The sequence below is a fragment of the Miniopterus schreibersii genome (genome assembly GCF_964146895.1).
Source record: "Miniopterus schreibersii genome assembly, chromosome: 9".
NCBI classification, from domain to species: Eukaryota; Metazoa; Chordata; class Mammalia; order Chiroptera; family Miniopteridae; genus Miniopterus; species Miniopterus schreibersii.
In genome coordinates, this window is record NC_138118.1 from 84395177 (window position 1) to 84418868 (window position 23692).

The 23692-nt window shown below is 60.0% G+C and overlaps 2 protein-coding genes across 9 annotated transcripts; one reads left to right on the plus strand and one right to left on the minus strand.

Moving 5' to 3' along the window:
* Nucleotides 1–112: 112 nt before the first annotated feature.
* On the plus strand, nt 113–5326 carry POLD2 (DNA polymerase delta 2, accessory subunit). Of its 7 annotated transcripts, none has more exons than XM_081147272.1 (11): nt 113–176; nt 1306–1579; nt 2236–2357; nt 2556–2679; nt 2930–3044; nt 3212–3410; nt 3669–3749; nt 3899–4056; nt 4286–4413; nt 4594–4695; nt 5066–5326. In XM_081147272.1, exons 2-11 carry the CDS (start codon nt 1360–1362, stop codon nt 5224–5226), a joined length of 1410 nt encoding a protein of 469 aa, XP_081003398.1. In that variant the 5' UTR covers nt 113–176; nt 1306–1359; the 3' UTR covers nt 5227–5326. The 7 variants fall into 7 exon arrangements, with proteins under 7 accessions (XP_081003398.1, XP_081003402.1, XP_081003399.1 ...); XM_081147276.1 differs by having other exon boundaries at nt 2936–3044; nt 5066–5325; XM_081147273.1 differs by having other exon boundaries at nt 169–627; nt 5066–5325.
* Nucleotides 5327–5472: 146 nt separating this feature from the next.
* On the minus strand, nt 5473–14980 carry AEBP1 (AE binding protein 1). Of its 2 annotated transcripts, none has more exons than XM_081146736.1 (21): nt 14519–14980; nt 12640–12981; nt 12072–12134; nt 11898–11969; nt 11602–11745; nt 11460–11528; nt 10726–10800; nt 10510–10593; nt 10340–10393; nt 9719–9828; nt 9506–9645; nt 9109–9193; nt 8868–9012; nt 8683–8768; nt 8281–8404; nt 7821–8017; nt 7499–7678; nt 6980–7331; nt 6756–6895; nt 6536–6635; nt 5473–6331 (listed from the first exon to the last, which is right to left on the minus strand). In XM_081146736.1, exons 1-21 carry the CDS (start codon nt 14766–14768, stop codon nt 5715–5717), a joined length of 3429 nt encoding a protein of 1142 aa, XP_081002862.1. In that variant the 5' UTR covers nt 14769–14980; the 3' UTR covers nt 5473–5714. The 2 variants fall into 2 exon arrangements, with proteins under 2 accessions (XP_081002862.1, XP_081002861.1); XM_081146735.1 differs by having other exon boundaries at nt 11898–11981; nt 14519–14794.
* Nucleotides 14981–23692: the final 8712 nt, after the last annotated feature.

The window sequence follows — 23692 nt, forward strand, 5'->3', positions numbered from 1 at the left end:
GGGCTGCGATGACGGCGGGCGGGGCGCGCGGTTGGCGGGACGCGGAGCGCGGCGGTGGGCGGGCCCCGCGGTGACGGACAGAGCGGGCGCCCGGCGATTGGCGGGGTGCGGCGGTGGGCGGGCGGGGCGCTCAGACTGGCGGCTGCGGCGGTGGGCGGGCCCCAGCGCGCGGCGAGGTGAGGGACGTCTCGAGTGGGGCTGGCGGCGTGGGGGCAGCTGGGCCGCGGCTGTGCGTGGCCCGTGGGGGCGGCGGGGCGGCGGGTCGTCTCGCGGAGTCCGAGCGGGGTCTCCGCTGTTCCCACCGAGCCGGCGGCCCGCGGGGCTCGTCAGGTGTGCGGCCGGCGCAGCCCCCGCCTGCACGCTCCAGATCTGCGCGCGGGGATCGGGCCCGAGCCACCCAAAGCTGCCCGGGAGGAAGAGGGGCCGCGTGGGGTCTCGCCCGGGCCTGTGCGTGGCGAGGCCACCCTCGCGCTGGGCAGCCCTGGGGACCGGGCGCCTGCAGCGCAGGCCGGGGCGCTGTGGCCGCTGCTGGGACGGGGTCGGGTGCTGACACCTCTGCTGTCCCGGAGACCATGTTCTCGTCGGGGGACGCAGACAGTAAACTTAAAATGTACCTTTAGTTAGAAGGTAAGGGCCAGGAGAAAAAAATATTGAAAAAGCAGAAGTGCAGGGGGGAGTGCAACTGGAGGAGGCGAGATATGAGCAAAGACTTGAGGAAGAGGGAGTGAGCCTCTCGTGTGGGTCGTTTTGGGGGTACATGAGGGCAGGACCAGTGGAGCAGGTCTCATAGGCCATTGTAGGGATTTGGGGCTGTAGTCAGTGACATGGGAAGCCTTTGGAACGTTCTGAGCAGAAGGTTGACATTTGTTTTTACTGTATAATAATAGGTTTGTTTTGGGTAGGCGTAACTGGCCTCATGCCCCGAGATGGAGCAGGTGCTGGGCTGCTAGATGTGGCTCATAAGGAATTCACGTGGGGCAGGTAGATTTGAAACCCTGGTAGCTGTCCAGGTGGAGGCGTGGAGCAGGCAGCGGACACCTGCGGTGGGTTTGGAGAGCTCCAGGTGGGAGAAATTTTCCTAGCTCTCCTTTTCTCCGTTTGGGTGAGGGTACAGGGTGAGGCATTGGTATTCCACACAACCAGTTTCCAGGAGCAGCTGAGCCCTCATCTGGTGGGGCTGCTGCTCTTCCTCTCCCTCCCCAGTGGTCCATGGGTGCTGGATGATCAGCTCCGTGCAGACACACCAGGAAAGCGGCTGCTGTGGGGATGTGCAGGGGTTGCAGGCGTGCATTTGTGTCCTTACAGTGATCACCTCCTCCTTGGCCTGGGCGCAGCGGTCCGGACTCCTCCAGCACACCCATGTTTTCCGAGCAGGCTGCCCAGAGGGCCCACACTCTGCTATCCCCACCATCAGCCAGCAACGCCACCTTTGCCCGCGTGCCGGTGGCGACTTACACCAACTCCTCACAGCCCTTCCGGCTTGGGGAGCGCAGCTTTAGCCGGCAGTATGCCCACATTTATGCCACCCGCCTCATCCAAATGAGGCCCTTCCTGGTAAACCGGGCCCAGCAACAGTGGGGTAAGTGACCAATATGGAGAAGTGCATCCTTCCCACCATCCAGGAGGTACCTGGGGTGTTTTAGAAATGTCCGCGAGACCTGGTAGAACTGGGACCTTTCATTTATCCCAGGGTTATGTTGAGACTCGGCATACCTCTCTTTCTAAGAATCAGTGCTATAATTTAGATATGAGGCAATACTCCGCATTAGTGTCCCGTGGCTGCTGTAACAACAAAGCCACAAACTGGGCAGCTTAAAACAGACACATTCTCTCCCAGTTCTGGAGTCCAGAAGCCTGAGGTGCAGGTGTCAGCGGGCTGCACTCCCTCCAAAGGCTCCAGGGGAAGGTCCTTTCTGCCTCTTCCAGCTCCTGGTGACTGCTGGTGTTCCAGGCTTGTGGCCCTGTCCCTGCAGTCTGCCCTGTCTTCATGTCTCCTCCTCTGCATGTCAGCCTCTCCTGAAAGGATCCATTCAAGGCCCATCCACATCCCGAGTCCCTCTGTCCTCTTCGGGCCAAGTCACCCTTTAGGTCCAGGGGTCCTTGCCCTCAGTGATCTCTCCCTCCCAGCAGAGGCAGGGTCCCTGGGCTGCTGTGCTCCATGAGACCTTTTTCAGTGCCCTGTGGGGGGTGCCTGGAGGGCTGCCTGGTCTCTGAGCTCAGGTCCCTCCTGCGCAGGCAGTGGCATCCGAATAAAGAAGCTGTGTGAGCTGCAGCCTGGGGAGAAGTGCTGTGTGGTGGGGACCCTCTTCAAGGCCATGCCGCTACAGCCCTCCATCCTGCGGGAGGTCAGCGAGGAGGTGAGGCCGGCCAGCTCACATGTGCCTCCCCTAGAACACTTCCCTGGGGACACCAGTGGGCCACTTGCCTTGGACCCAGAGATTGGGGGCTGGGCCTTTGCCCCTTGGGGGCCGGGCTGTGAGACCATCTCCATGAGTAGGCACGGGAGCCCTGGTGGACTCTGGCCCCAAGACCTCCTCTCAACCTCTGCATTCCAGCACAACCTGATCCCCCAGCCTCCTCGGAGCAAGTACATCCACCCAGATGATGAGCTGGTCTTGGAAGATGAATTGCAGCGTATCAAACTGGAAGGCACCATCGATGTGTCCAAGCTGGTCACAGGTGGGCAGTGGGAAGGGATGGCCTGTGCATCTAGGTGCTGGCACACACCTGCATATCAGGAGTCATGGGTTTGGGTTCAGGCAGTAGGGGTCCATTCTTTCTGCCTCTGCCTGAAGGCAGTTATCCCGGGAAGCAGGTCCTGAGTGGGAATTCACCATCATGGCAGAGAAGTGGCGGGCTTTGCCGTTCGGGTTCTGAAGGAGGTGGTCCCCTGGGCTCCCCTCCTGGGGCCTGACGCTGCTGCTCCCAGGGACAGTGCTGGCCGTGCTGGGCTCCGTGAGAGACGATGGCAAGTTCTTGGTGGAGGACCATTGCTTCGCAGGGCTTGCTCCTCAGATGCCTGCACCACCCCTTGACCTGGACAGGTAAGCAGGTGCTTGGGGTCCTGGGCAGTGGTCCAGGGGAATCACGGTCACTGGGCTCCATCTTCCTGCTCACCTGTGATGGTGATGGGGCTCCCTGAGTGACTCCATGTGGCGCACCTGGGGGCTGCCTGCTTTCACGGCACCCAGGAAGACCCTGCCTTCTGCAGGTTTGTGCTGCTGGTATCTGGTCTGGGCCTGGGTGGAGGTGGAGGCGAGAGCCTGCTGGGCACCCAGCTGCTGGTCGACGTGGTGACGGGGCAGCTGGGGGACGAGGGAGAGCAGTGCAGTGCCGCCCACGTCTCCCGGGTCATCCTCGCCGGGAACCTTCTCAGCCACAGCACCCAGAGCAGGGATTCCATCAATAAGGTATGGTGCCCGCCTGCCTGCTGCAGTCCCTCCTTCCCCCAAGTCAGGCACAGGGTCTTGCAGTTCTGATGGGCTGTGCCCTACAGTGATGCTGGGACTATCTCTGCTTGGGGACCGGTCCTGGCTCAGGCCCTGCCTTCTGTCCCCCTGCTGGGAGAGCTTTGCTGTGCTCCTAGCTCAGCAACCCAGGCAGGGGCTCAGTGTCCTTTTGATCTGATGCTCCCTTGGGGCCTCAGAGCCTATGGGTTCTACTCTTAGGCCAAGTACCTGACCAAGAAAACCCAGGCAGCCAGTGTGGAGGCCATCAAGATGCTGGACGAGATCCTCCTACAGCTGAGTGTGAGTTGGGGATGGTGAGAGATGGGGATTCAACACTTTGAGGCTGCAATTGTGCATGAGAATGCAGGTGGCAGAAGGGGAGACTGATGAGCTCTAGGGCTGTGTGGAGGGTGCCAGGCCCTGAAGCTCCCCTGCCCTGTGCTCTCTAGGCCTCAGTACCCGTGGACGTGATGCCAGGGGAATTTGATCCAACCAACTACACGCTCCCCCAGCAGCCCCTGCATCCCTGCATGTTCCCACTGGCTACCGCCTACTCCACGCTCCAGCTGGTCACCAACCCCTACCAGGCCACTATTGACGGAGTCAGGTAGCTGGCACAGCCTAACTCCAGTCTGGCCCGTGGCCATTGCTTCAGTGACACCAGGCGGGGAGGGTTGGGTTCAGGACCACAGAGAGCCCACCTCCATTGGCCTCTTTCTCAAGGGTGGCAGGGGACACCCCTCATGAGAGTACCTGGTGAGCTCCAGGCTGGCCTTGTGGAAGGAATACAGATGTCAGACCCCCAGGATGGGGGTCAGCCGAGCCTTTCCTTGCAGATTCCTGGGCACAGCAGGACAGAATGTGAGTGACATTTTTCGGTACAGCAGCATGGAGGATCACTTGGAGATCCTGGAGTGGACTCTGCGAGTCCGTCACATCAGCCCCACAGCCCCCGACACCCTGGGTAATGAGCAGGACTCAGCCGTGTGGGGTGGAACCAAAGACCAGGGAAGGCCTGATGGGTTCCTGGCGTGGATTTGCCCTCGCTGGCCTTGCCACGAGGAAAAGCCCTAGAGCTTGACGCTGTTCTGGGAGCGACCCTGAATCTAAGCCCCACTCTCAGCTATAGGCCCCCTTTCTCTAGGTTGCTACCCTTTCTACAAAAGTGACCCGTTCATCTTTCTGGAGTGCCCGCATGTCTACTTTTGTGGCAACACCCCCAGCTTTGGCTCCAAAATCATCAGAGGTGAGTTTTGTCTTCTGGGGGCCCCAGGCCTGGGCTGTCACAAGGGACTTGCTCTCAACTGGGGACAAGGCTTGGAAGAAAACCTACACTGGAGCCCCAGGCCCTGTGGTGTGCATGGCCCAGGCCCACCTGGCGCTGGCTAGCTGAGCATGCCAAGCAGGGGCTGAAATTGTCTGCGCCTATGTGGTGGTGTCAGAGCTCATCTCTGGTCAGCCTCACGTTAGCCTTTGACCTGTAAGGTGTCCTCAGCCCTTTCCATTTCTGGGCCAAAGGAGCTTGTGGTCAACACTTCCAGGTTTACTTGTGGTGACTTCCCTTGAGGCAGGGCTCGCCCAGAACCTAAAGCGGTCCCCATGTGGCTTGTTTGCAGGCCCTGAGGACCAGACAGTGCTGTTGGTAGCAGTGCCAGACTTCAGCGCCACGCAGACGGCCTGCCTTGTGAACCTGCGCAGCCTGGCCTGCCAGCCCATCAGCTTCTCGGGCTTCGGGGCCGAGGATGACGACCTGGGGGGCCTGGGTCTGGGCCCCTGAGTGAGGAGGCAGCCTGTTCAAAGAGGCCCCAGCCATGGCCCCTGCAGTGTCAGCACTGCAGCTGCTTGTCTTTGCAAATAAAACCTGACTGTTAAGTGGTGTTGATCTCCTGGGCAGACCTGGGGCTGGGGCTGGGGCTGGGGCTGGGGCTGGGCCAGCGCCCTCCTGTGGAAGGAGCCCACACTGAGTAATACTGTCTCCCTCCCCCCCTCCCCAAGCTGGTCAGAAGGCCAGGGGTCAGTGACATGTGTGCCATGAGCTTGTTTATTAGTGTGGCCTGGGCTGGCGATTGAGAAGCCTGCCCCACCTCTGCCTGCAGCGGTCTGTCGTCTCTCAGGCCGGCAGGCAGTCCAGGAGCCTGGCAGACCCTGGCTCTTCTGTGTTGGTTACATGTGTGCCCACACCAGGGGGGCCTTAGTGTGCTGATGGCTGCTGAGCTGGCGGCTACGTGACCCCTGGTGCGGGCTCTGGCATGTTCAGACCTGTTCTCAGAAGTCCCCAAAGTTCACTGTGTAGGTCTCCACTGTGGTGAAGGGGAGCTCGGGGCCCGTGACCATCTGCTCCTCCCCCTCCTCCTCCGGCCCAAACTCAGGCCCCAGCTCAGTCCCAAACTCCGTTACCACCTCCGTGTAGGTCTCAGTCTCAGACTCCTCCCAGTCAGCTGTGGTCTCAGGTTGAAAGCGCCAGGGCCCCAGGGTGGAGCTGGGGACAGGAGAGGGGGCAAGGGAAAGGGTGGGGACCAACACGGGGGGAAGCGTGGGGGGCAGCGCGGAGGTGGGGGCTGGGCCCGCGGTGGCGTTGAGGCGGCGGAGCCGCATCTGTTCACGCATGCGCAGCCGGTACTGCAGGCGCCGCTGCTGCAGGCGCCGCTGCTGGGGGGTCATGGGGCGCGAAGGGTCGATGCGAGGGATGGGCCGGTTCCCGTTCATGGCCAAGATCTCCCGGATGCGTTTCCAGTTGGAGCGCGCCAGGATGAAGTTGCACTGGGTGGCCCCGATGTCATAGTCCACGTTGCAGGTCTTGGCGCTCGGCGTGTAGCCCTCCGCCTGGACCGTCACACGGTACTCCCCGGGGTTCAGGATGCGCCAGTAATCGCCACCGCTGGCTGCAGAGGGGGGACGGGTCCAGCTGCCGAGAGCACCCCCTCCCAGCCCCCGGCCCCCAGCCCCCCTCTGCTGGGGCAGACCCTAGACCCTCTGGAGGTATCTGAAAGAGCAGGACCTCCTGGGCAGGCCTGGGCTCACCTGCCAAGACCAACAGATTTGGGCCCCCACCTTGGGAAGTGGGTTAGAGGTGTACACATAGGTACCTGTCTTCACACCGTGGTTAATGCCACTCACGGAGATGGTGGCATTGGCAATAGGGATGCCCTGTTCATCGGTCACAACCCCCTTGATGCCACGGTGAACCTGCAGGAAGGGGGCGAGGGCAGGTTCCACATGCTGACCCTGGCGGACTGCTCCCCTGCCCTGTCCAGGCCCCCCTGGGCGGGAGTTCCCTAGGACCCTGCCCCCCTCCACCAGCCCCACCTGCTCCATGAAGGTGAGCAGGGCCTCCTTGCTGTTTTCCCACTCTCGGGGCAGCTCGCTTTCGTGAGGGAACTTGTCGCAGCCCAGGTAGATGGAGAGCTCCAGGCAGTTGGTGTGCAGGTAACTGAAGTCGTTGATGGCTGGGTGGGGCAGACAGAACTGCAGTCACCCCTGCCCTGCACCAAGCAGCCCACCACTGCCCCCCCCCCCCCCGGGCAACTCACTCCCGGATCTGGGGTTCCACTTAGCCCCATTGACGATGCCCATGCCCCCGGTGTGGTCCTGTGCTTGGCACCCTCCCCGGTAGGGCTCTGTCATGGTAAGGTGGGTCGAGGCGAAGGAGATGGCCAGCCAGCGGAAGATGGCGTGGTCCGGAGTCTCCTGGGCCTCAGATGCCTCGTCTTGGTCCTCTCCGCGGGCAGCCGCCAGGGCTGCAGCCATGAGCTGCTCCTGGCTGGGTGTGCGTTCCATGTCGTAGGGGTAGGACACAAGCCGTTCGCCTCCGTTCAGGTTCGCCCCCAGCACAAACGGGTTCTTCTCCATCCAAGCAATGATGGCCCGGACCTCAGTGGACACCTGGGGGCAGCTCTGCGTGAGGCCTGGGCTGCAGCTTCCACCTCCCTCCATGGAGACCCTGTACCAGTCCTCCTGCCCCCATCCCTCCAATGTCCTGCAGTCAGTGCCCAGAGCTCCACTGGGCCCCGGGTGCTCCCCTGGCCCTGCTGGCCAGGTGGCGGCCTCACCGTGGCATCTGGGGAGAGGTAGCGTTCAGGGATGGGCAGGTTGTTGTTGGGGACCCGGTAAGGGACCCATTTCCTCTCCTCAGCTCCCCAAAGCACAGAGTTGAGATCCGGGAAGTCCTCATAGATGTCGAAGCCCTCCTCGGTCCACAGCCCCAACGCCCAGTTCCCAAACTCTGAGCCCTGGGTTCATGGGGGTTGGGGTGTCAGCATTGGGTGGTCCAGCCTCGTCCCATGCCAGCCCCAGCCCCTCCCACCCCACCTGCCCCAGCCCCGCCTGCCCCCTGCACAGGCCATTGCCCAAATCTCTCTCCTCTACACCCACCATCTGCGCTGCCACCTCATAGCCGTCGGGGTTCAGTGAGGGCACCAGGTGGATGCGGGTGTCGTGCACCAGGCTGCGAACTCGGGGGTTCCCATCACGGTACTCGCGGCACAGGTATTGCATGAGCAGCAGCAGCAGCTCACGGCCTAGGACCTCATTGCCATGGATCCCAGCTGTATAGCGGAACTCGGGCTCCCCTGCAAGAGCAGGAGCCTCAGCAACTACTCAGCCTACCAAGGCGGGGGTGGGGAGGGAGGCTCTGAGGAAGGGCCCACTCTGAGGGCTGGGGGCAGCTGAGGCTTATAGGGCCCAGGAAGACATACTGGGACCCACAGAGGAGTTCCAATGACAGGCCGAGGTGAGCTGGGAACATTGGGGCTCAGGCTAAGCTGCAGTGCCAGGGCCTTGCCTCAAATCTGTGAGTGGGGGGCAGGCCTTCAGGGGGCTGTGGAGGCCTCACCCAGCTCATGATCCCCAGGGTTGTCGGAGATCTCCATGGCGTAGATCTTGAGCCCCCGTGAACTCTTTCCTAGGCTGTATGTGCGGGTGATCGTGGGGCACTCCTCATTTACCACCTTCATCAGCTGGTCATGGGAGAGGACACCAGTCACACTGTCCACGACCTACCTCCCCCAGGGACCATGACCTCCCTCACTGCCCCATATGCTCCATAAGAAGGCCTCTGTAATAGGAGTGACCCCTGCAAGGGAGCCCAGCCCCTCAGGTACTAGTGCAGGGTGGAGAGTTTCCCCTTCCAGAGGCAAAGGCCATCCCATGTCCCTCAGGTGGCTGTGTCTGCAATGGGAGCAGAATGGAGCCTAAGCTCTGGACAGAACCCTCTGCCCTGGGACAAGCACCCCACCTGGCGCATGTCCTTGTAGCTGTGGTGTCGGAAGTCCAGGTTGTCAGTGGTGACCACCTCATTCTGTGCGTAGTAGCTGTGGACAGCTGCAGAGGGTGGACAGGCAAGGCCCTGAGCTGACCAGCTGCCAGCCCAGCCTGTTGCCCCAGCTGCCCCTCCAAGCCCCTGCCACCCCCTGCACTCACGGGACACAGGGCAACCCAGCACCTCCAGGCGCATGCACAGGCTGCCATTCCAGGTGAGGGGGTACACGCGGATGAAGCGGGCTACCACTGGCTCCGGGAGCTCGCTCAGCACAGGTGTGTCCTTGTCCACATTCCCGTGGAAGGTCTGGGGAGAGGCAGACCTCAGAGCAGCACCCACCCTGGGCCAGAGCCCACCTGAAGCCCAGATGCTGGGAGCAGTGCTGAGGGCTCAGGTACCCACCATTTCCTCGTAGCCATTGGTGTACATCACCCATGTCAGGCTGTCATTGCTGAAGCCCACGAAGAAGGAAGTCACAAAGTCGTCACTGGGGAGCAGACAATGGTCAGTGGTCAGGACAAGGCTGGTCTCTAGTCCAGGTCCCAGGCCCTCAGGTAGCTGAGGCCCCTCTCCTGGGCCCAAGCACTTAAAGAGCTGGAGGGATGTATGGTGCTCCCTGGCATCAGGAGTGGCTCCCATGCCTGCTGCATGGCCGTGGATGGGTGGTTTGCTTATGTGGACACTGCCATGGCCGAGGAGGGGGCTGGGGCCCTGGGGGGCCCACAGGAGTGTTTCAAATGGGACTCAGGAGGTAAGCCTGGAGCTCCCTATCCCCCACCATTGCCTGTGAGCGACGTACTGAACACTGGAGTCACGGCCCTGGGTGATGACGCCTGTGAACCTGGTGGTCCTCCTGGTGTCCACCTCTATCCACTGGTTCTGAGCATCATCCTCAGCACACCACGCCCCGTCATAGTAGTCATCCTCAGTGGCACCAGCCTGTCGGGCAGGGGGAGGCTGAGCAGGAGGAAGAGCCCATCCAGCTGGGAGAGAGGCCCATCCCAGCACCCACCTGCATGTTGAGCCGGCCTCGCTGGGCCCCCAGGCCATGGCGCAGCATGGAGGAGGCCCTAATCTGATTGTCCTCGATGCGATGCGACTCCATCCCAATGGGGGGGCACTCTGAAGACACAGTATCCCAGGCTGGTGGCCCGTGGCTCCATTCCTCCCTCTACCCAACTAAGAACTGAGGATCCCAGAGCCTCTCCCCTCATGTCAGAAGGAGCCAGCCAGAGCAGCTGTACCCAGCCTGTGCTTCCCTGCACAGACTTCAGCTTCCCCATCTGGAGAATGGGCTGGTGATGCCCTGCTCCAGGGGGTCACAGGTGCACATGAAATCACAGAGAGCCATCCCAGGGCCCAGCCACTCACAGGCATCATCCACATCGGGGCTGTCTGCACACCTCCTGCCTTGTGCCATAAGCTCTGTGGCCTGGGGTTAAGCCCAGGGCAGACACTCCAGGCCCTCTTCCCTCTGGGTCCCAAGAACTTAAGAGCAGGAAAGGGTTCTGGAGGCCTGGAGCGCTGGCAGGAAATCCAGGTTTGGGACCCACGTATGACCTTGGGTGTGTCACTTTCCCCAGCCCCCCCCCCGACACACACCCTGCACCCATGCTCCCAGCCCCTCACTCACTGATTTTCTCTGCTGGAGCCCACTCTTCCTCTACCTCCTCGCCCTTCCGGGGCCCTGGGGACAAAAAAGAGAGAACTTGGTGCTCAGGGTCCTGGAGCACCCAGGAGTCCAGCTGTTCTGCCATCAGGAGCCAAGCTATGTGGGCTCAACCCCCAGCCCCAGACACACACCTTTTTGGTCCTTGCCTTTCTCCAATTTCCATTTGTCAACTGTCTCCTCCTCCTTGGGGCTGCTGCCCTCCTTTTTGGGTTTCTCTGAAAGGTGGAAGGTGGGAGGACCTGTCCCTTAGCCTTGGGTTTGAAGGGGCTGCAGGGCGGCAGGCTGAGCTGGGGGCAGTCGGTGGAGGTGAGTGGGGTGGGGGTGGGGTGTAGCATGATTCCACTCACTCAGCTCCTTCTCTTCGTCAGTCTCCAGCTCAGTGCCAGGCTTCCGGGGGCTGGGAGGCCGGAAGTAATAGTCCACTGGGGGAGGGAGAGCCCTGCTGAGATGGCCCGGATGCTGCTCCCAGGGCCCCACAGCAAGAGTCAGAGCTCCTGAATTCATAGGAGCTCAGGAGGCAGGACTGGGCCAGAGGGAGCACAAGACAAGGAGGTGGGGTCAGTGGGCTTTGAAGACTCGACAGGCCCAGAGGAGGAGGGAGGTCCTTCTGGGTGAGAGGCCACCTGGGCTCAGGTGGGGCTGGAAGACACCAGGGAAGTCAGCCCCCACCCAGCAGGAGGGCTTGGCCTGGGAAAAGGTGGAATGGGCTTGGTAGGGGGTGGGATGCCTAGAATGACAAGTGGCACCATGTCCAGGAGGGAGTGGGTCACGAGGGCTGAGCTGGGGCCAAGAGCTGGAGGGGTTGATGGGGCAGGAAAAGACAAGAACCTACTCAGGCCTGCGTCCCAGGAGGGGGTCATCCACAGGGGATGGGGAGCTGAAGGGAGGGGAGCCCGATGGGGCGCAGGAAGAAAAGGCTGGAAGAGGGGTGAGGAAAGGGGGGGGGAGGAAGAGCAGAGTCAGGAACCAGGAAGGTGTCAAGGGAAGGCCCAGCTTAAGCAAGGAGAGCAGGTGAGGGCAGCAAGGCTGGTGGCCCGTGGAGACGTCAGGGTCACTGCCACCAAGCTGGCTGGGCACTCACTGTTGTCGTAGTCTGGAATCACATAACCATCCCCATAGTCGGGGGGCAGCAGGGGCTTCAGAGGCGGCTCTGTGGAGATGGGAGGCAGGGGTGGGCACACAGCCCCTAGAAGGATTCCCCCCACCCCTCGTCCCCGTCCTACCTGTCCTCTCCTTCTTCTCCTCTGGGGCATCAACCCCCTGTCCCGGGGGCTCGGCCTTCTCCTCAGGGTGCTCAGGCCAGAGCCTCTCAGGCTTCCTCCTGCTGGGGGGTGGTCTGGGCTGCTTCTGGCGCCGGATGTACTCAACTAGGGGAGAGGGTGGGCTGAGCGGGGCAGAGGAGGCAGGGCTGGGAGGGTGGGGCCCCAGAGTGACCATCAGTGGACCCCCAGGGAAGGCGTCTGGATCCAGATGGGGAGGTGGGGCCAGGTGGACACCGGTCAGCGGGGTTCCTACTCACAGTCCTCGTAGTCTTCCCTCTCTATCTGGTCGTTGTAGTCCAGGGTGGGCTGCTCCGTTTCTTCCTCCGGCTCTGGGGGAAACACTAGTGGCTGCTCACTAAGACACTCACTGAGGCCCCCCACCTAGGCGCCCTAGAAACCCAGCAAGTCAAGGTGGTTGGTCTCCCACTCACCAGGCTGGTGCTCTACACGGGTCTCTCCTGCTGGACCCTGCCAGGGACTTGGGAGGGCCCCACCTGCAACACAAACCCCAATGCAGATAGATGGGAGGCCTGCACAGAGCATGGGCCACTCCTGGAGCCTCCACATCTGGGCCCTGCTGACACTCCCTGAAGCCTCAGCTCACTCCCAGGAGGCCTGAGCTGCTCTGCCCTCAGCACCCTGCTGGCATTCCCAGGGTCAGATTGCTGGATGGTGATCTGGGGAGCCCAGGCCCTGCCGTCTGGGAGGTTCTACCACAAAGCTGCCCCAGCAGGAGGGATCCCAGCAACACGTGAGGGGTGGTTCTAAGTGGGGTCTAGGAGATAGATTTTAGGACAGTGGAGAGCAAAGCACCCAATAAGGCTACCAAGCCCCCCACCCACTCACTGTGTGACCTGAGGGAGCTCCAACCCAAAAGCCCGGGGCCTGAGGGTCTGCAAGAAGCAGGGGCCCAAGGACCCAACCAGGGACCCACCCTCACCCTTCATTCCCCGAAACCCAGCAGGCCAGAGCCCACAACCCAGAAGAGCTGACACACACCTTCCTCCTGCAGTGGCTCCTCGGGGCTGGGGCTGAGGGGCGGGGGCAGTGGCCACCACAAGGCTTCTGAGGGAGTTGGGTTAGGGTGCCTCTTCCCAGCCAAGGGCCTTGTGGTGGTCTTGGGTGGCTTCTCCTTGGGCCTCTTGGTGGCCTTGGGTGGCTTCTCCTTGGGCTTCTTGGTGGCCTTGGGTGGCTTCTCCTTGGGTTTCTTGGTGGCCTTCGGTGGCTTCTCCTTGGGCTTCTTGGGTGGCCTAGGGGATCCCTCCAGCAGCTTCTTGGTCGCCTTGGGGCCTTTCTCCTTCTTTCCTTTCTTCCCTTTGTCTTTGGCCTTTTCTGGAGGTGCTGTCCAAGGTGCAGATGTAGGGCCCATCAATGGAGAACCCACTCTGTGCCCCATGAGCCCCTCTACAACCTGGGCTTTGGCTCCTGTTTATCCCACGTTTCCCAGGTAAGGAAACTGAGAGATTAAGTCACTTGACCCCGTGACAGAGCTGAGATTGGAACCCAGGTTTCTGTCTGCAAGTCCATGCTGTCACCACACCTGGGCTCAGGGCCCACGGACCCACCCTCACCGTGGTGGCTCAGCTCCCATGCAGTAGGCCCTTGTCCTCCAACCTGTCTCTGTTGAGGAACAGGGGCCCTTCACAATGCACCCCTTCCCAACATGTCCTCTCAGCCAGTCAGGGAGTGCTATTCTGTGCTGGACATGGAAGGTGTCCAGGTGGCTAAGCCATCCAGGTCTGAGGCGCGGGGTGGGGTGGGGTGGGGTGGGGGCAGTCTCAAGGAGGAGGCAGTCTCATTCCTGCCAATTGCCACCCAAAGTAAAGCGCACATTGGAGGGGGCACTGCTGGGTATCCTGAGGCTCCCTGCAGGGGCAAGAAAAGCTTTGAAGGTAAGGAACACTCATGGGCAATCTCCTATTGAGAAGTACAGGGTCTGGGGTGGTTGGGAACCATAACCAATAGGGGGTCCTGGGGCCACACAGGACAGAAGACGGGGACAGGCAAGGCAGCAGTTGAAGTGGGGGCAGGGCATGGGGTTTACTATGCTGTAGAGAATTTAAAGGGGGTTGGAGGCTAAGTGGTGGGAACATAGGAAAATTTACAGAATGCAAACTTGGGGGAGAAACTTCTGGTCCTGGCAACACCCAAGAGGCCAGAAGGGCAAGCCTGGAATGTGAGCTAGAGGTGGGAGAGGCCCAGTGGGTCCCAGAACTGCCCCCCCAGGGGGGAGGAGCCAGGAAGGGTATGGAGTGGGGGCAGGGGCTGCTGACCTCAGGAATGAGGGGTGGTGGATTGGAGTCTCCTGGGAGAGAGATCAACAAGACCCTTGCCACCCTCCCAAAGGCACAAAAGCAGCTAAGATTTATCGACAGCTGATTATGTAAGAGGCCAGACAAGATGCTTTGGGGATGCATCATCTCACCAAGTGCTCACAATGAGCCCTGTGGGAGGGGGTCTTCTGCCTCTGTGCTCTGGGAGCCCGAAGCTGGGCAGGAGGGTGCTGGGGGTCCCTCCCGGGAAGGCTGACACGGACTCTGCAGTGAGGGCAGCACAGGCACTGTGTGCCACAGAAAGGCTGAGCGGCCCCACTGGGACAGCAGGGTGGCTCCCAGCACCCACCTGGGAGGGGGCAGCAAAGTCCCCTGGTGGCGCAAGCCTAGTCCCCTGGGTGGCTGGGAGCTGGGAGGAGGTACCCGGACGACCAGAGCTACTGGTCAGTGGAACTGCTGCATGTGTCTCTGCCCAAAGGGCTGCGAGCCAGCCTTGGCCACGGCCTGGCGCGGTGTCCGCCAGACATCTGGGCAGTCCCGTGCTTCACAGAGCCGGCCTCGGCCAGGCGGCCTGGACAGCGGCCAGGGCCCCTCGGCGTCCTTACCCTCGGCGTCCAGCCCCGCGCGCGGCCCGGGTCTGCCCCGGGCCTGGGCTTTGCGGGCGCGCAGGGTGGGCTCGGGCGGCGGCGGCTCCACGTCGTCCTCGCGGGGCTCGGGCTGCAGCTCCGCCAGGAAGCCCTCGAGGAACTCCTCGATCTCGTCGTCGGTCAGCACCGTCTGCGCGCGCCCCCCGGGGCACAGCGCCAGCAGCGCCAGCAGGCAGCCGAGCAGGGGCGCCCCGCGCACAGCCGCCATGGCGGGGCACGCGCCGGGGCAGGGGCGGGGGGGGGCGCGGGCGGAATCCCGGGTGGGGCGCGGGCGGGTCGGGTGCGACGCGAGGGCTCCGGGCCGGCAGTGGCCCGGGGTCGGTGGGGACGCAGGGGTGGCGCGGGGTCCGAGCACCGGCCGCGCTGCAGGCTCGGTCCCGCGTGGCGCGCTCTGCGCCGCCCGCCCGCTCCCGAGCGCTCGCGGCCTGGCGGGGGCGTCGGGGCTTCCGGACCCCGCCCCCCGCCCGGGAGGCGGAGGGAGGCGGGAGCAGCGGGCTGGACCGAGGGGCCGGGGGCGGGCGCGGCGCGCGGCACCTCCCGCGGCGGGAGCGGGGGCGGCGTCCGGCCCGCGGGGCCGCGGGGAGCGGGGGCCGAGCGGGTGAGCGCCCCCGGGTGCGGGGCGCGGGGCGCGGGGCGCGGGGCCTGCCCCCGCCTCCCGGGCCAGGACGCCAGGTGCCGCCGCGCCCGCGGGAGGGGACTCTGGCCTCCGGGACCCTCCCCTTCTCCGCCGTCGGAAGGGTCCTGAGGGCGCCTGGCCAACCCACGTTTCTCAGACGTCCAAGGACCGCCCAGGTCCACGACTAGCCGACTAGCCGCCCCACGCGGGAGCGCGGGCTCCGGGGCAGAGCAGAAGCGCCGCTGGCAGGAGCCCGGGTGAAGCGCCCACCTCGGGCCCCGGCCCGTGCGTCCAGCCCGAGAAGGGCGGCGTGGGAGGAGACCCGTTCCATTAGGCTGCCCGCGGGACCCGCGGGAACAGGCTGCGGGGGTGCGGAGGGCTCGGCGGCCGGCGGCTTCCACGCGGGCGCCAGGGTTTCTTGCCCCGCAGCACCCCCAGCCGCCGGGAGGGTGCCTGGGCCCAGTTAGGAACCCGGCGAGGAGGCCACAGGCAGCGGCCTCCCGGGCAGATGGACGGCCTCCGGGGAGGCCAGGTCAGACCAAGGGCTGGCTTTAGGGGCGCACCTGGGAGGCCGGCTCCGGGTGGACGAAGTGGGGCCTGAAAGGCAGAGGAGGCCAGACACTGCCCGAGGAGGTGACCTGCGGGGAGAGGACCTGCGCCTTCAGCCTGAGGAGGCTGCGTGCTGGGCGTGGTGGCTGCTGGCCACCTAAGCGGGAGGCGCTGTTTCCACGGTGGACGCGGCCTCACTCTGCAGACCCGCTGCTTCCCCGCCCGCTGAGGTGCGGGACAGGCGTCCTCGCCCCCCTCTCCCCTTCCCAGAACCCAGAACAGCCAGGACGCAGCGGGCCTGCACAGCCCTGGCCGCCTGAGCCAGCAGCAGCCGAGGAGAGCGGTGGGGCTGCTCCCTCTGTGGCCTCTCACCTCCTCCTTTCCAGGCCCTTCCTTCGTTCCCACGGCTCTGCCTTGTACCCACTTAACGAGGCAGTGGGACATTTCAAGGGCTGGGCCCTCTGGGCCATCTGGTCGCAGTGTCACCTTCTGCTCCTCACCTGCGCCCCCCCTTGAGTTGCAGGTCAGACAGGGTCCTGCCCAAGCTATGCCTCGTACAACTTCAGGACCCATCTCCCCTGGGAGGCAAGTGCACACACTGGGCTCTCTGCCCCCACAGGCCTCCTTGTTCCTGGCTGTTCTCACCCTGCCATGTGTCCCCAGGCTGGTCCTAGCAGCAGGCACATGAAGCCAGCTCTTGCCCATAAATGTCCTCTGCGAGCCTCTGAATCACACTCCTCGGCTGTCTGGAATTTGCTCTCTTGCCCCAGCTGAGTGTGAAGCAGGGAGGCCGAGGCTGTGGAGCGTCACTTCCCGCAGAGGCCGGCTCAGCTGGCTCACACATGGATCAGATTTGGGCCCAGCAGCCTCTGCCAGGGAAAATAGAAGCCATGAAAACATTAGGAAGGAATAGAAAGAGACTTTGCCTCAGCCACAGTGACTCACCAGTGGGAACATGATGAGCAAAGGCCCCCTGGGGTGCTGGGCCCCAGGGTGGGCGTCAGGGATCGGGGTCCCTTCACCCTGAGGGTCTGGGCAGGTGGAAAGGAGGGGTGATTGCCCTCCATGCAGGGTCATGGGTGAGGCTGGGACCCCACTTAGCTTTAAGACCACACCACAGAAGTCCCTTAGGCCTGGGCCAGGGTCCGTGTCTGGGTGCAGGGAGGCAGCCGGGCCCATCAGGAGACCCTGTGTGCTGAGGAGGCAGCGTCTAAACCAACTCCCCAGGGAAAGGCAGGTGGGGGTGGGAGGCTCATGCCTCCCGTGGCTGCTGCTCACCCTTCCAGGGTCCAGTGCCCCTGGCACAAGGAAAGGCATTTGTGTCTGTGTCCAAGGACCCTGTGAGCCAGTCTGGGGGTCTGCTGGACACCCTAGGGGTATCCCTCAGCTTCCTCCCTCCCAGTGAGGGTCTGCCCGAGGGACTGCAGCAGGACTGGGCTTGACAGGGAGGGAAGGTGACAGGTCACTCAGGCAGGTCTACCCTCGCTGCTCCCAGAGGGGGAAGAAGAGTTATTTGGGGAGTGGGCCATGGGCTGGGGGAAAGTGCGTGGAGCTCCCTACAGCTGCCTACCACGATGGGATACCCTGGACAAAGAGTAGGAGCAGTGCTCCCACCCAGGGTCAGGAACAGGGTCATCTCAGAGGTCTGGGAGGCCTGGAGGAGACCGAATTGGGTGCTCAGGCCTCTGAGGCAGCAGCTCTGTCAACAGAGGCCAGGCCACAACGGGAGGGAAGCCACGATACTGAGATGGCTGAGTGGACCCTTCCGAGGTGCCTTCCTTCATGACTGTTGGGGATGGTCTAACCAGAGAACCCAGGACCCTGGGCTCTGGACAACAGGCTTCAGGATCAGGCCCCAGCCCCTCCCAGTCTCCTGGAGTCGTGGGTCTGCCTCCAGGGACCCAGGGAGAAAGACCCAGGCCTGTTTTGTCCGTCTGCTCCTCCCTCCTGGGGGGGAGGGGCTAGAAGCAACCCTTTGCCTGCAGTCTGGCTGCTGGGGCCCATAAGGAGATGGTTCCAGAGCTGTGGGACCTGGGGTCTCCCAGACCATGTCTTGCCATGTGCACAACTGGCAGAACAATTTCCTTGGTTTCCAACAACTTGAAAACCACTTGTGATTTTCCACCATCCGGTGCCCCCGCCCAGCTCCCCAGGCCCAGACTGCTGAGCGAGCAGGGCTCACCCAAATTCCTTCCATTCACCACAGGACTCAGCCCCTGGGGAGCCTGGGGGGTCACCGCAGCCATGGGCAGGGGGGTGGCCTGGCTGAGGGGGCAGGAGGCTGCCTTCCAGGGCCGTGAGTAATTCAGCAGCCAGCAGACAGGGGTGTGGAAGGAAGGGTGACAAGACCTGTGTGCAAGTCCAAGGGGAAAGGAGGGTCTTCAGTTCCTCACCAGGGTCCCCTGATGGATGGTCCCACCGTCATCGCAGTGCACTCCCGGGGGATTAGACGCAGGGGTTTCAAGAGAACGTCAACGTATTGAAAGAAAACAGGAGCCTGTGTTTATATTCGAAGCAGAGGTTGTAGAAGAAAAAGGATCCAGAACTTTGGTTGCATAAAAGTTTTAGCTTTCTGTTCAATGTATACTGAAAATGATATTAAAATGCCAACAAAACACCAGGAAAGGAATTGCAAGCCCTAGCTCAGAAGCGAGCATTTAGAGGTTGGCTGTGGCCTGAGCTTCAGTTTCTTCCCTCTGGACAGTGGGTAATAACACTACCTCTGCCTTGTGAAACGGCACAAGGATTCACTGAGAAAGTTATGCCTGAAAAATAGTAAGTCTTAGGTAAAGGAAAGCTGTTAAATAAAGTTCTCTACATTTTTCAAGCGACTTTGACTGTTTCCATTTTTTTAAAGTGAGCTGTGAGACCTCTTCAGGTCATTCACAAGGGAAGAAACCGGAGTGAGCAATAAACATGCAGAAATGTTGACCTTACTAAGAACCATGAAAATGCAAATTAAAATACACTGAGCAATACTTTTTCCTGTATCAAATCCTCAAAGATGAAAAAATGTCCTGGTGTAGGTGGGGCTGGGAAACTGCTGTCATTCAGGGTCGCTGGGCTACTGTGGTGGCTAATGTGTGTCCACTGAGTGGGCTCAGGGACGCCAGGACAGCTGTGGGTGCGTCTGTGAGGACGTCTCCAGAAGAGAGTCCCTCATCTGAGTCAGTGAGCTGAGAAAGCAGATGGCCGGGGCGGGGGGGAGGGGAGGGGACAATCCCTGGTTCTCAGGCTTCCGGGTTTAAACCACCAGATTTCCTGGGCCCCTGGCTTAAAGACAGCAGACGGAGGGATTTAGGCTCCATAATTGTGTGAGCCAATCCTTCATAATAATTCTCTATATCACTTGGGTTTTATCCCGAGAGCTGTGGGGCTCTGTACAACTGAGTGCAAACAAGGAGGGCAGGGGGCTGTGGTGCAGGGGGCTGTGGGTGCAGGGTGCTAGGCTAGGGATGTGGCTGGGGCAGGGTCTCAAGACCTGGGCCTACAGGTGATGAGAGAGGAGCCAGCAAGGCCACTGGTTGGGAACTGGAGGGTGGGGTTCTGAGAGGGGCCTGGGAAGAGCAGTTACAGGGGAGGTGAGGAGGGGTAGGCCAGTGTGGGGCCTGCTCTGCGGGCAGCTGGGCACGCACCAGGCAGTGGGGACTTGGGGTGACTGCTGGGCCCTAGGAATGCATGTGTGGGGAATGAGGCAGTGACCCGACCCACCAGGTTTGGTGACAGATCAGATGTGAGGTGGTGGTGCCCAATCTCACTGTTGACCTAAACAAATATTTCTCCAGCGAAATCGGTTTCTTCAGGAACAACAGAGAATGGCAATTTGGGACTTGGGGCCTAATGGCCAGAGAACAGAGAGGAAGCTGCGATGATGGACAATTCTTCCCTATGGGTTCAGAGATCCACTAGGGCTGAGAGTACCCCCTGCTGGCCTCTTGGGGTCATTTTAGATGCCACTTCCCATAAAAGCTTGTGCTCCTAGGCCTGTGCATGGCCCAAGTCTGCCCTGCTGTACATTGGGTGGTCTTTCCAACTTGCTTTGGGGTCTGGAATTCTGCCAGCTGCAGGTCATCAGAAACAGGGGTGTAGACTGGGAAGCCTCAGGACCACCAGTGCCCCCTGCCTGCCCCACTTCCACCCCCACCCCTGGCTGGGCACCCCACCTGGCTAAAGCTTTGACTCCTCCACTCCTCCTGCTCCTGGCTGTGGGACCATTGAAGACTCTTACGTCAAAGTTATTTGTTATGCAACTGGCATGTGCTCACTGTAAAAAAATAGGCAAAATAGCCCGGACAGTGTGGCTCAGTGGTTGAGTGTTGACCCATGAACCAAAAGGTCACTGGTTAACCAAGAGGTCACTAGTTCAAGTCCCGATATGTTTCTATCTCTATCTTTCTCCCTAAAAAATTAATAAAAACATTTTTTTAAAAAAGGCAAAGTAATAAAACACTTAGGATAAGTTTTACTGAATTTCAGACCACTCTTCACTTCTCAGAGAGAACAGGGAGCAGTCTGTTAGACGATCGTCCAGGTGTTTTGGAAGCACATAGGTGGGAGGTCTGTGACAGAGCCTGGCCTGCTGGGTCACATCTGTGAGGTAATAAAAAGTATACATATTCGTTTCTGGCACAGAGCTCCTACATCCCTTGGAGTTTTCTGGGTGAAAGGAGTGTGTTTTGTTCTAATGAGCCGACTCTGGGTGGGCTCCTGGATGGGGCTGATCACCCCAAAGACCAAGCCACAAAGAGAAGCTTGGAACCTTCTGCCCTGGCCCCATCTTCCAGAGGGGAGACTGAGTTAACAAGGGATCACACCTATGTGATGAAGGCTCCATTGCAGTTCCTAAAGTATAGGGTTCAGGGAGCTTCTGGTTCTTAAACACGTCAGTGTTAGGGACGCACAGCCAACTCCGCAGGGACAGAAGCTTCCAGGCTCAGGACCCTTTCAGACCTCGCTCTGTGTGTCTCTTTGTCTCGACGTTTATTCATGTCCTTTGTAATGAGCTGGTAACCTAGTAGGTAAACTGTTTACCTGAGCCCTGTGAGCCATTCTAACAAATTACCAAATTCAAGGAGGGGGGTCATAGGAACCTCAATTTATAGCTGGTCAGTCAGAGTACAGGTGATAACCTGGAGACAAGGTTGGCATCTGAAGTGTGTGTGTGTGAGGTGACTGAGTTGAGCTGTAGGACACCTAGCTGGTGGCACCAAATTGCTCTGTGTGGAAAACCTGCACATCGGCGTCAGGAATGCTATGTGAGAATCGAGGAGAACACAGAAGTGTTTTTCCAAGACAAGATCTCAACACTGCTGTTCAATAGCTGTGCAAACTTAGGCAAGTTACTTGCCCTCTCTGTGTCTATCTCCTCCCTGGCAAAATGGGAACATGGATGTCATCCACAGACAGGAATGTCCTGGGCATCAATGAGCTGACACCTGTGAAGTGCCTAGAACAGTGCCTGGCAGCACTGACCTCATTATATGCATGTGCACATGCTTAAAAGCATTTTATTATTAAAATTCCAAGTATGTGCAGAAATGGAGATGTTACACTGAATCCTGCCTGTCACTGGCATCTGACTTATCAACTGATGGATCTCTGCAGATCAGGGAAGGCTGGCCACCTGGCTTGGGTCATGGAGTCTGTCACAGAGTCCAGAGCTGAGCCCGGGTCAGGGTAGTGGGGTAAGTGGTGGCCCCCAAAATTCATGTTTATGTGGATCCTCGAAAGCAACCTTATTTGGAATAAGGATCTTTGCACATGTACTTAAGAATTTCAAGATGAGGTCATCCAGAATGAGAGTAGGTCCTAAATCCAATGACTGGTGCCTTTATAAGAAATGGAGAAGATCCAGAGGGAAGGCAGCTGTTGGAAATGGGGCAGAGATTGGAGGGGTAGGGCCACAGCCCAGGAACACCAGGAGCCACTGGAAGCTAGAAGATGCAGGAAGGTCCCCCTCCACACATACCCCATCAACACTTCAGTCTTAGACTCTGGCCTCCAGAACTGGGAGAGAATAAATTTCTGTTGTTTTAAGTTACCCAGTTTGTGGTAATTTGTTATAGCAGCCACAGGACACAAATATACCAGGTATTGTAGATGGAATTTTTTCCCCCCAGATTCATATGTTGAACCTTAATCCCAATGTGACTGTATTTGGAGACTGGGCTTTAGGAGGTAACAGGTTAAATGAGGTCATAAGGTGGGGGCCTAATTCCATAGGACTGGTGGCCTTAAAAGAGGAAGAGATTTGTCTGTTCTCTCCACAAGCACACAAAGAGGCCATGTGAGTGAGATGGTAGCCACCTACAAGCCAAGAGAGGAGGCTTCCGAATGAAACCTCTTGCCAGCACCTTGATCATGGATTTCTGGTCTCCAAAACTGTGAGACAAGTTTCTGTTGTTTAAGCCACCCAGTCCGTGGTATTTTGTTATGTCAGTCTAGCTGACTGATATACCAGGTAACCCAAACCCACAGTGACGTAGGAGATAGCTCAGGAGGGCCGAGGGCTAGCATTAGAGGCTGGCGCACTGGGGCCAGCAGCCCTTGGGAATCTCAGTCCAGCAGCATCAGCAGTCTGACCACGTGCTTGCCAGAATGCTGCTGGCAAGCAGCCCACAGAAGATGGGAACCTGGAGTGGTGGCCTGAGAGCCAGGGCAGAGTCCAGGTCTCACGGGCCAAGGACAGGCACAAACAGCACTGAAGTTAACTTCAAAGAAGGTGCTTCATGAAGGTCACGAGGACTGAAAAATGATGCCCAGGGACCTCGTGAAGCTGGAAGTGGGAACAGGAAATAGCTAGATGAGATTTATCTTGGAAAATACAAGCTCATACATCTGGATAAAACTAATCCAAAACACAGGATGAGAGCCACAGCGTGGGACAGGGAGGCAGACTGCAACCCTGAGGGCAGCTGGGGGGGGCCCAGCTGGAAGCTCACCTGTGCAGCCTCTCTGACTTTTTAGGGGTGGTCTCAGTGTGGGGAGCAGGAGGCTGGGGACTTAGGCATCTGAGAACCCCAAGCCAGGGTTTTTGGAAATAGAGGACTGAAGTCTATGTTTTCCAGCTGGCTGGATGGTGACCTGGTGGTCCATGGATGAGAGGAGCATATCACCCATAGTCTTGCCCACTGGTGCCCAGGCCTCTGTTCAGTGGGCACTGAGGGTCACCCCCCCTCACAAAACCTCGCTGCACCTGTGGAAAGCCCTGTGTTCCTCATTTTTGCAAGTCGCCCAGTGTTTTAAGTACTCAGGTGTGATGGGTTATTAAAAGCTTCCTCTGCCACCCCAGGATGAAACCCAGGTGCCCTGGTCAGAGACAGAGGACATTAGAAGGAAAGGAAATGGTCTCAGGGGGTAGAGGGCTGTTCCCTGAGGAGACGTGGGACCCACAGATGGGGAACAAGGCTCCCACCCCTTAGAGAGGCCCTGGGAGCTCCCCATTCCCTGCTGGCAGGAGGAGACATAGGGGAGTGGGGATACGGAAGGTGTCACAAGCCCATCCTCCTGGAGTGTGTGTCTGGGGGCTCAGGAGGGCAGGCTGGGAGCTGGTGTGGGAGGCTGTCCTGGGCTGAGGCACCTGCCTCCCTCAGCCCTGTGCCCCCTGCATGTGGAGTGATGGAGGAGAGGACAGTCGTACCTTGACTGTCCCATCTAGTCTGAGCATGGCTACACTGCTGTCTCAAAATGAGACACACAGGAACATTCAATATTTCCAAGAGGTCAGCTTTCCCAGCCCGGTCTGTAGATTCAGCTCAATCCCAGTCTTGGAAAAGAAATTGCTGGCTGTGACTTTTGTTTTTATTGGATATGGTTGCCAAACTGGTTTTTAAAAAGTCCTTCCTACAAATTGCCAATTCCCTCACTCCTTCAACATGTGTGATCAATTTTTTAAACGATTAACAGTGAATGCAGCAGGTGGAGTGTCCCACTGTGTTCTCACTTCTCTGATGATTGGACAGGTCAGG

What these genes read in the sequence shown, in the direction of transcription:
- POLD2 (XM_081147272.1), top strand. Translation starts at nt 1,360, where the DNA reads ATGTTTTCCGAGCAGGCTGCCCAGAGGGCCCACACTCTGCTATCCCCA. An exon ending in TGTGTCCAAGCTGGTCACAG is followed by an intron (nt 2,680 to 2,929) that starts GTGGGCAGTGGG and finishes TGCTGCTCCCAG; the next exon opens with GGACAGTGCTGGCCGTGCTG. An exon ending in GCCACTATTGACGGAGTCAG is followed by an intron (nt 4,057 to 4,285) that starts GTAGCTGGCACA and finishes CTTTCCTTGCAG; the next exon opens with ATTCCTGGGCACAGCAGGAC.
- AEBP1 (XM_081146735.1), bottom strand. Translation starts at nt 14,768, where the DNA reads ATGGCGGCTGTGCGCGGGGCGCCCCTGCTCGGCTGCCTGCTGGCGCTG. An exon ending in GGAGAAGAAGGAGAGGACAG is followed by an intron (nt 11,529 to 11,601) that starts GTAGGACGGGGA and finishes CCATCTCCACAG; the next exon opens with AGCCGCCTCTGAAGCCCCTG. An exon ending in ACCTCTCCCCAGATGCCACG is followed by an intron (nt 7,332 to 7,498) that starts GTGAGGCCGCCA and finishes AGCTGCCCCCAG; the next exon opens with GTGTCCACTGAGGTCCGGGC.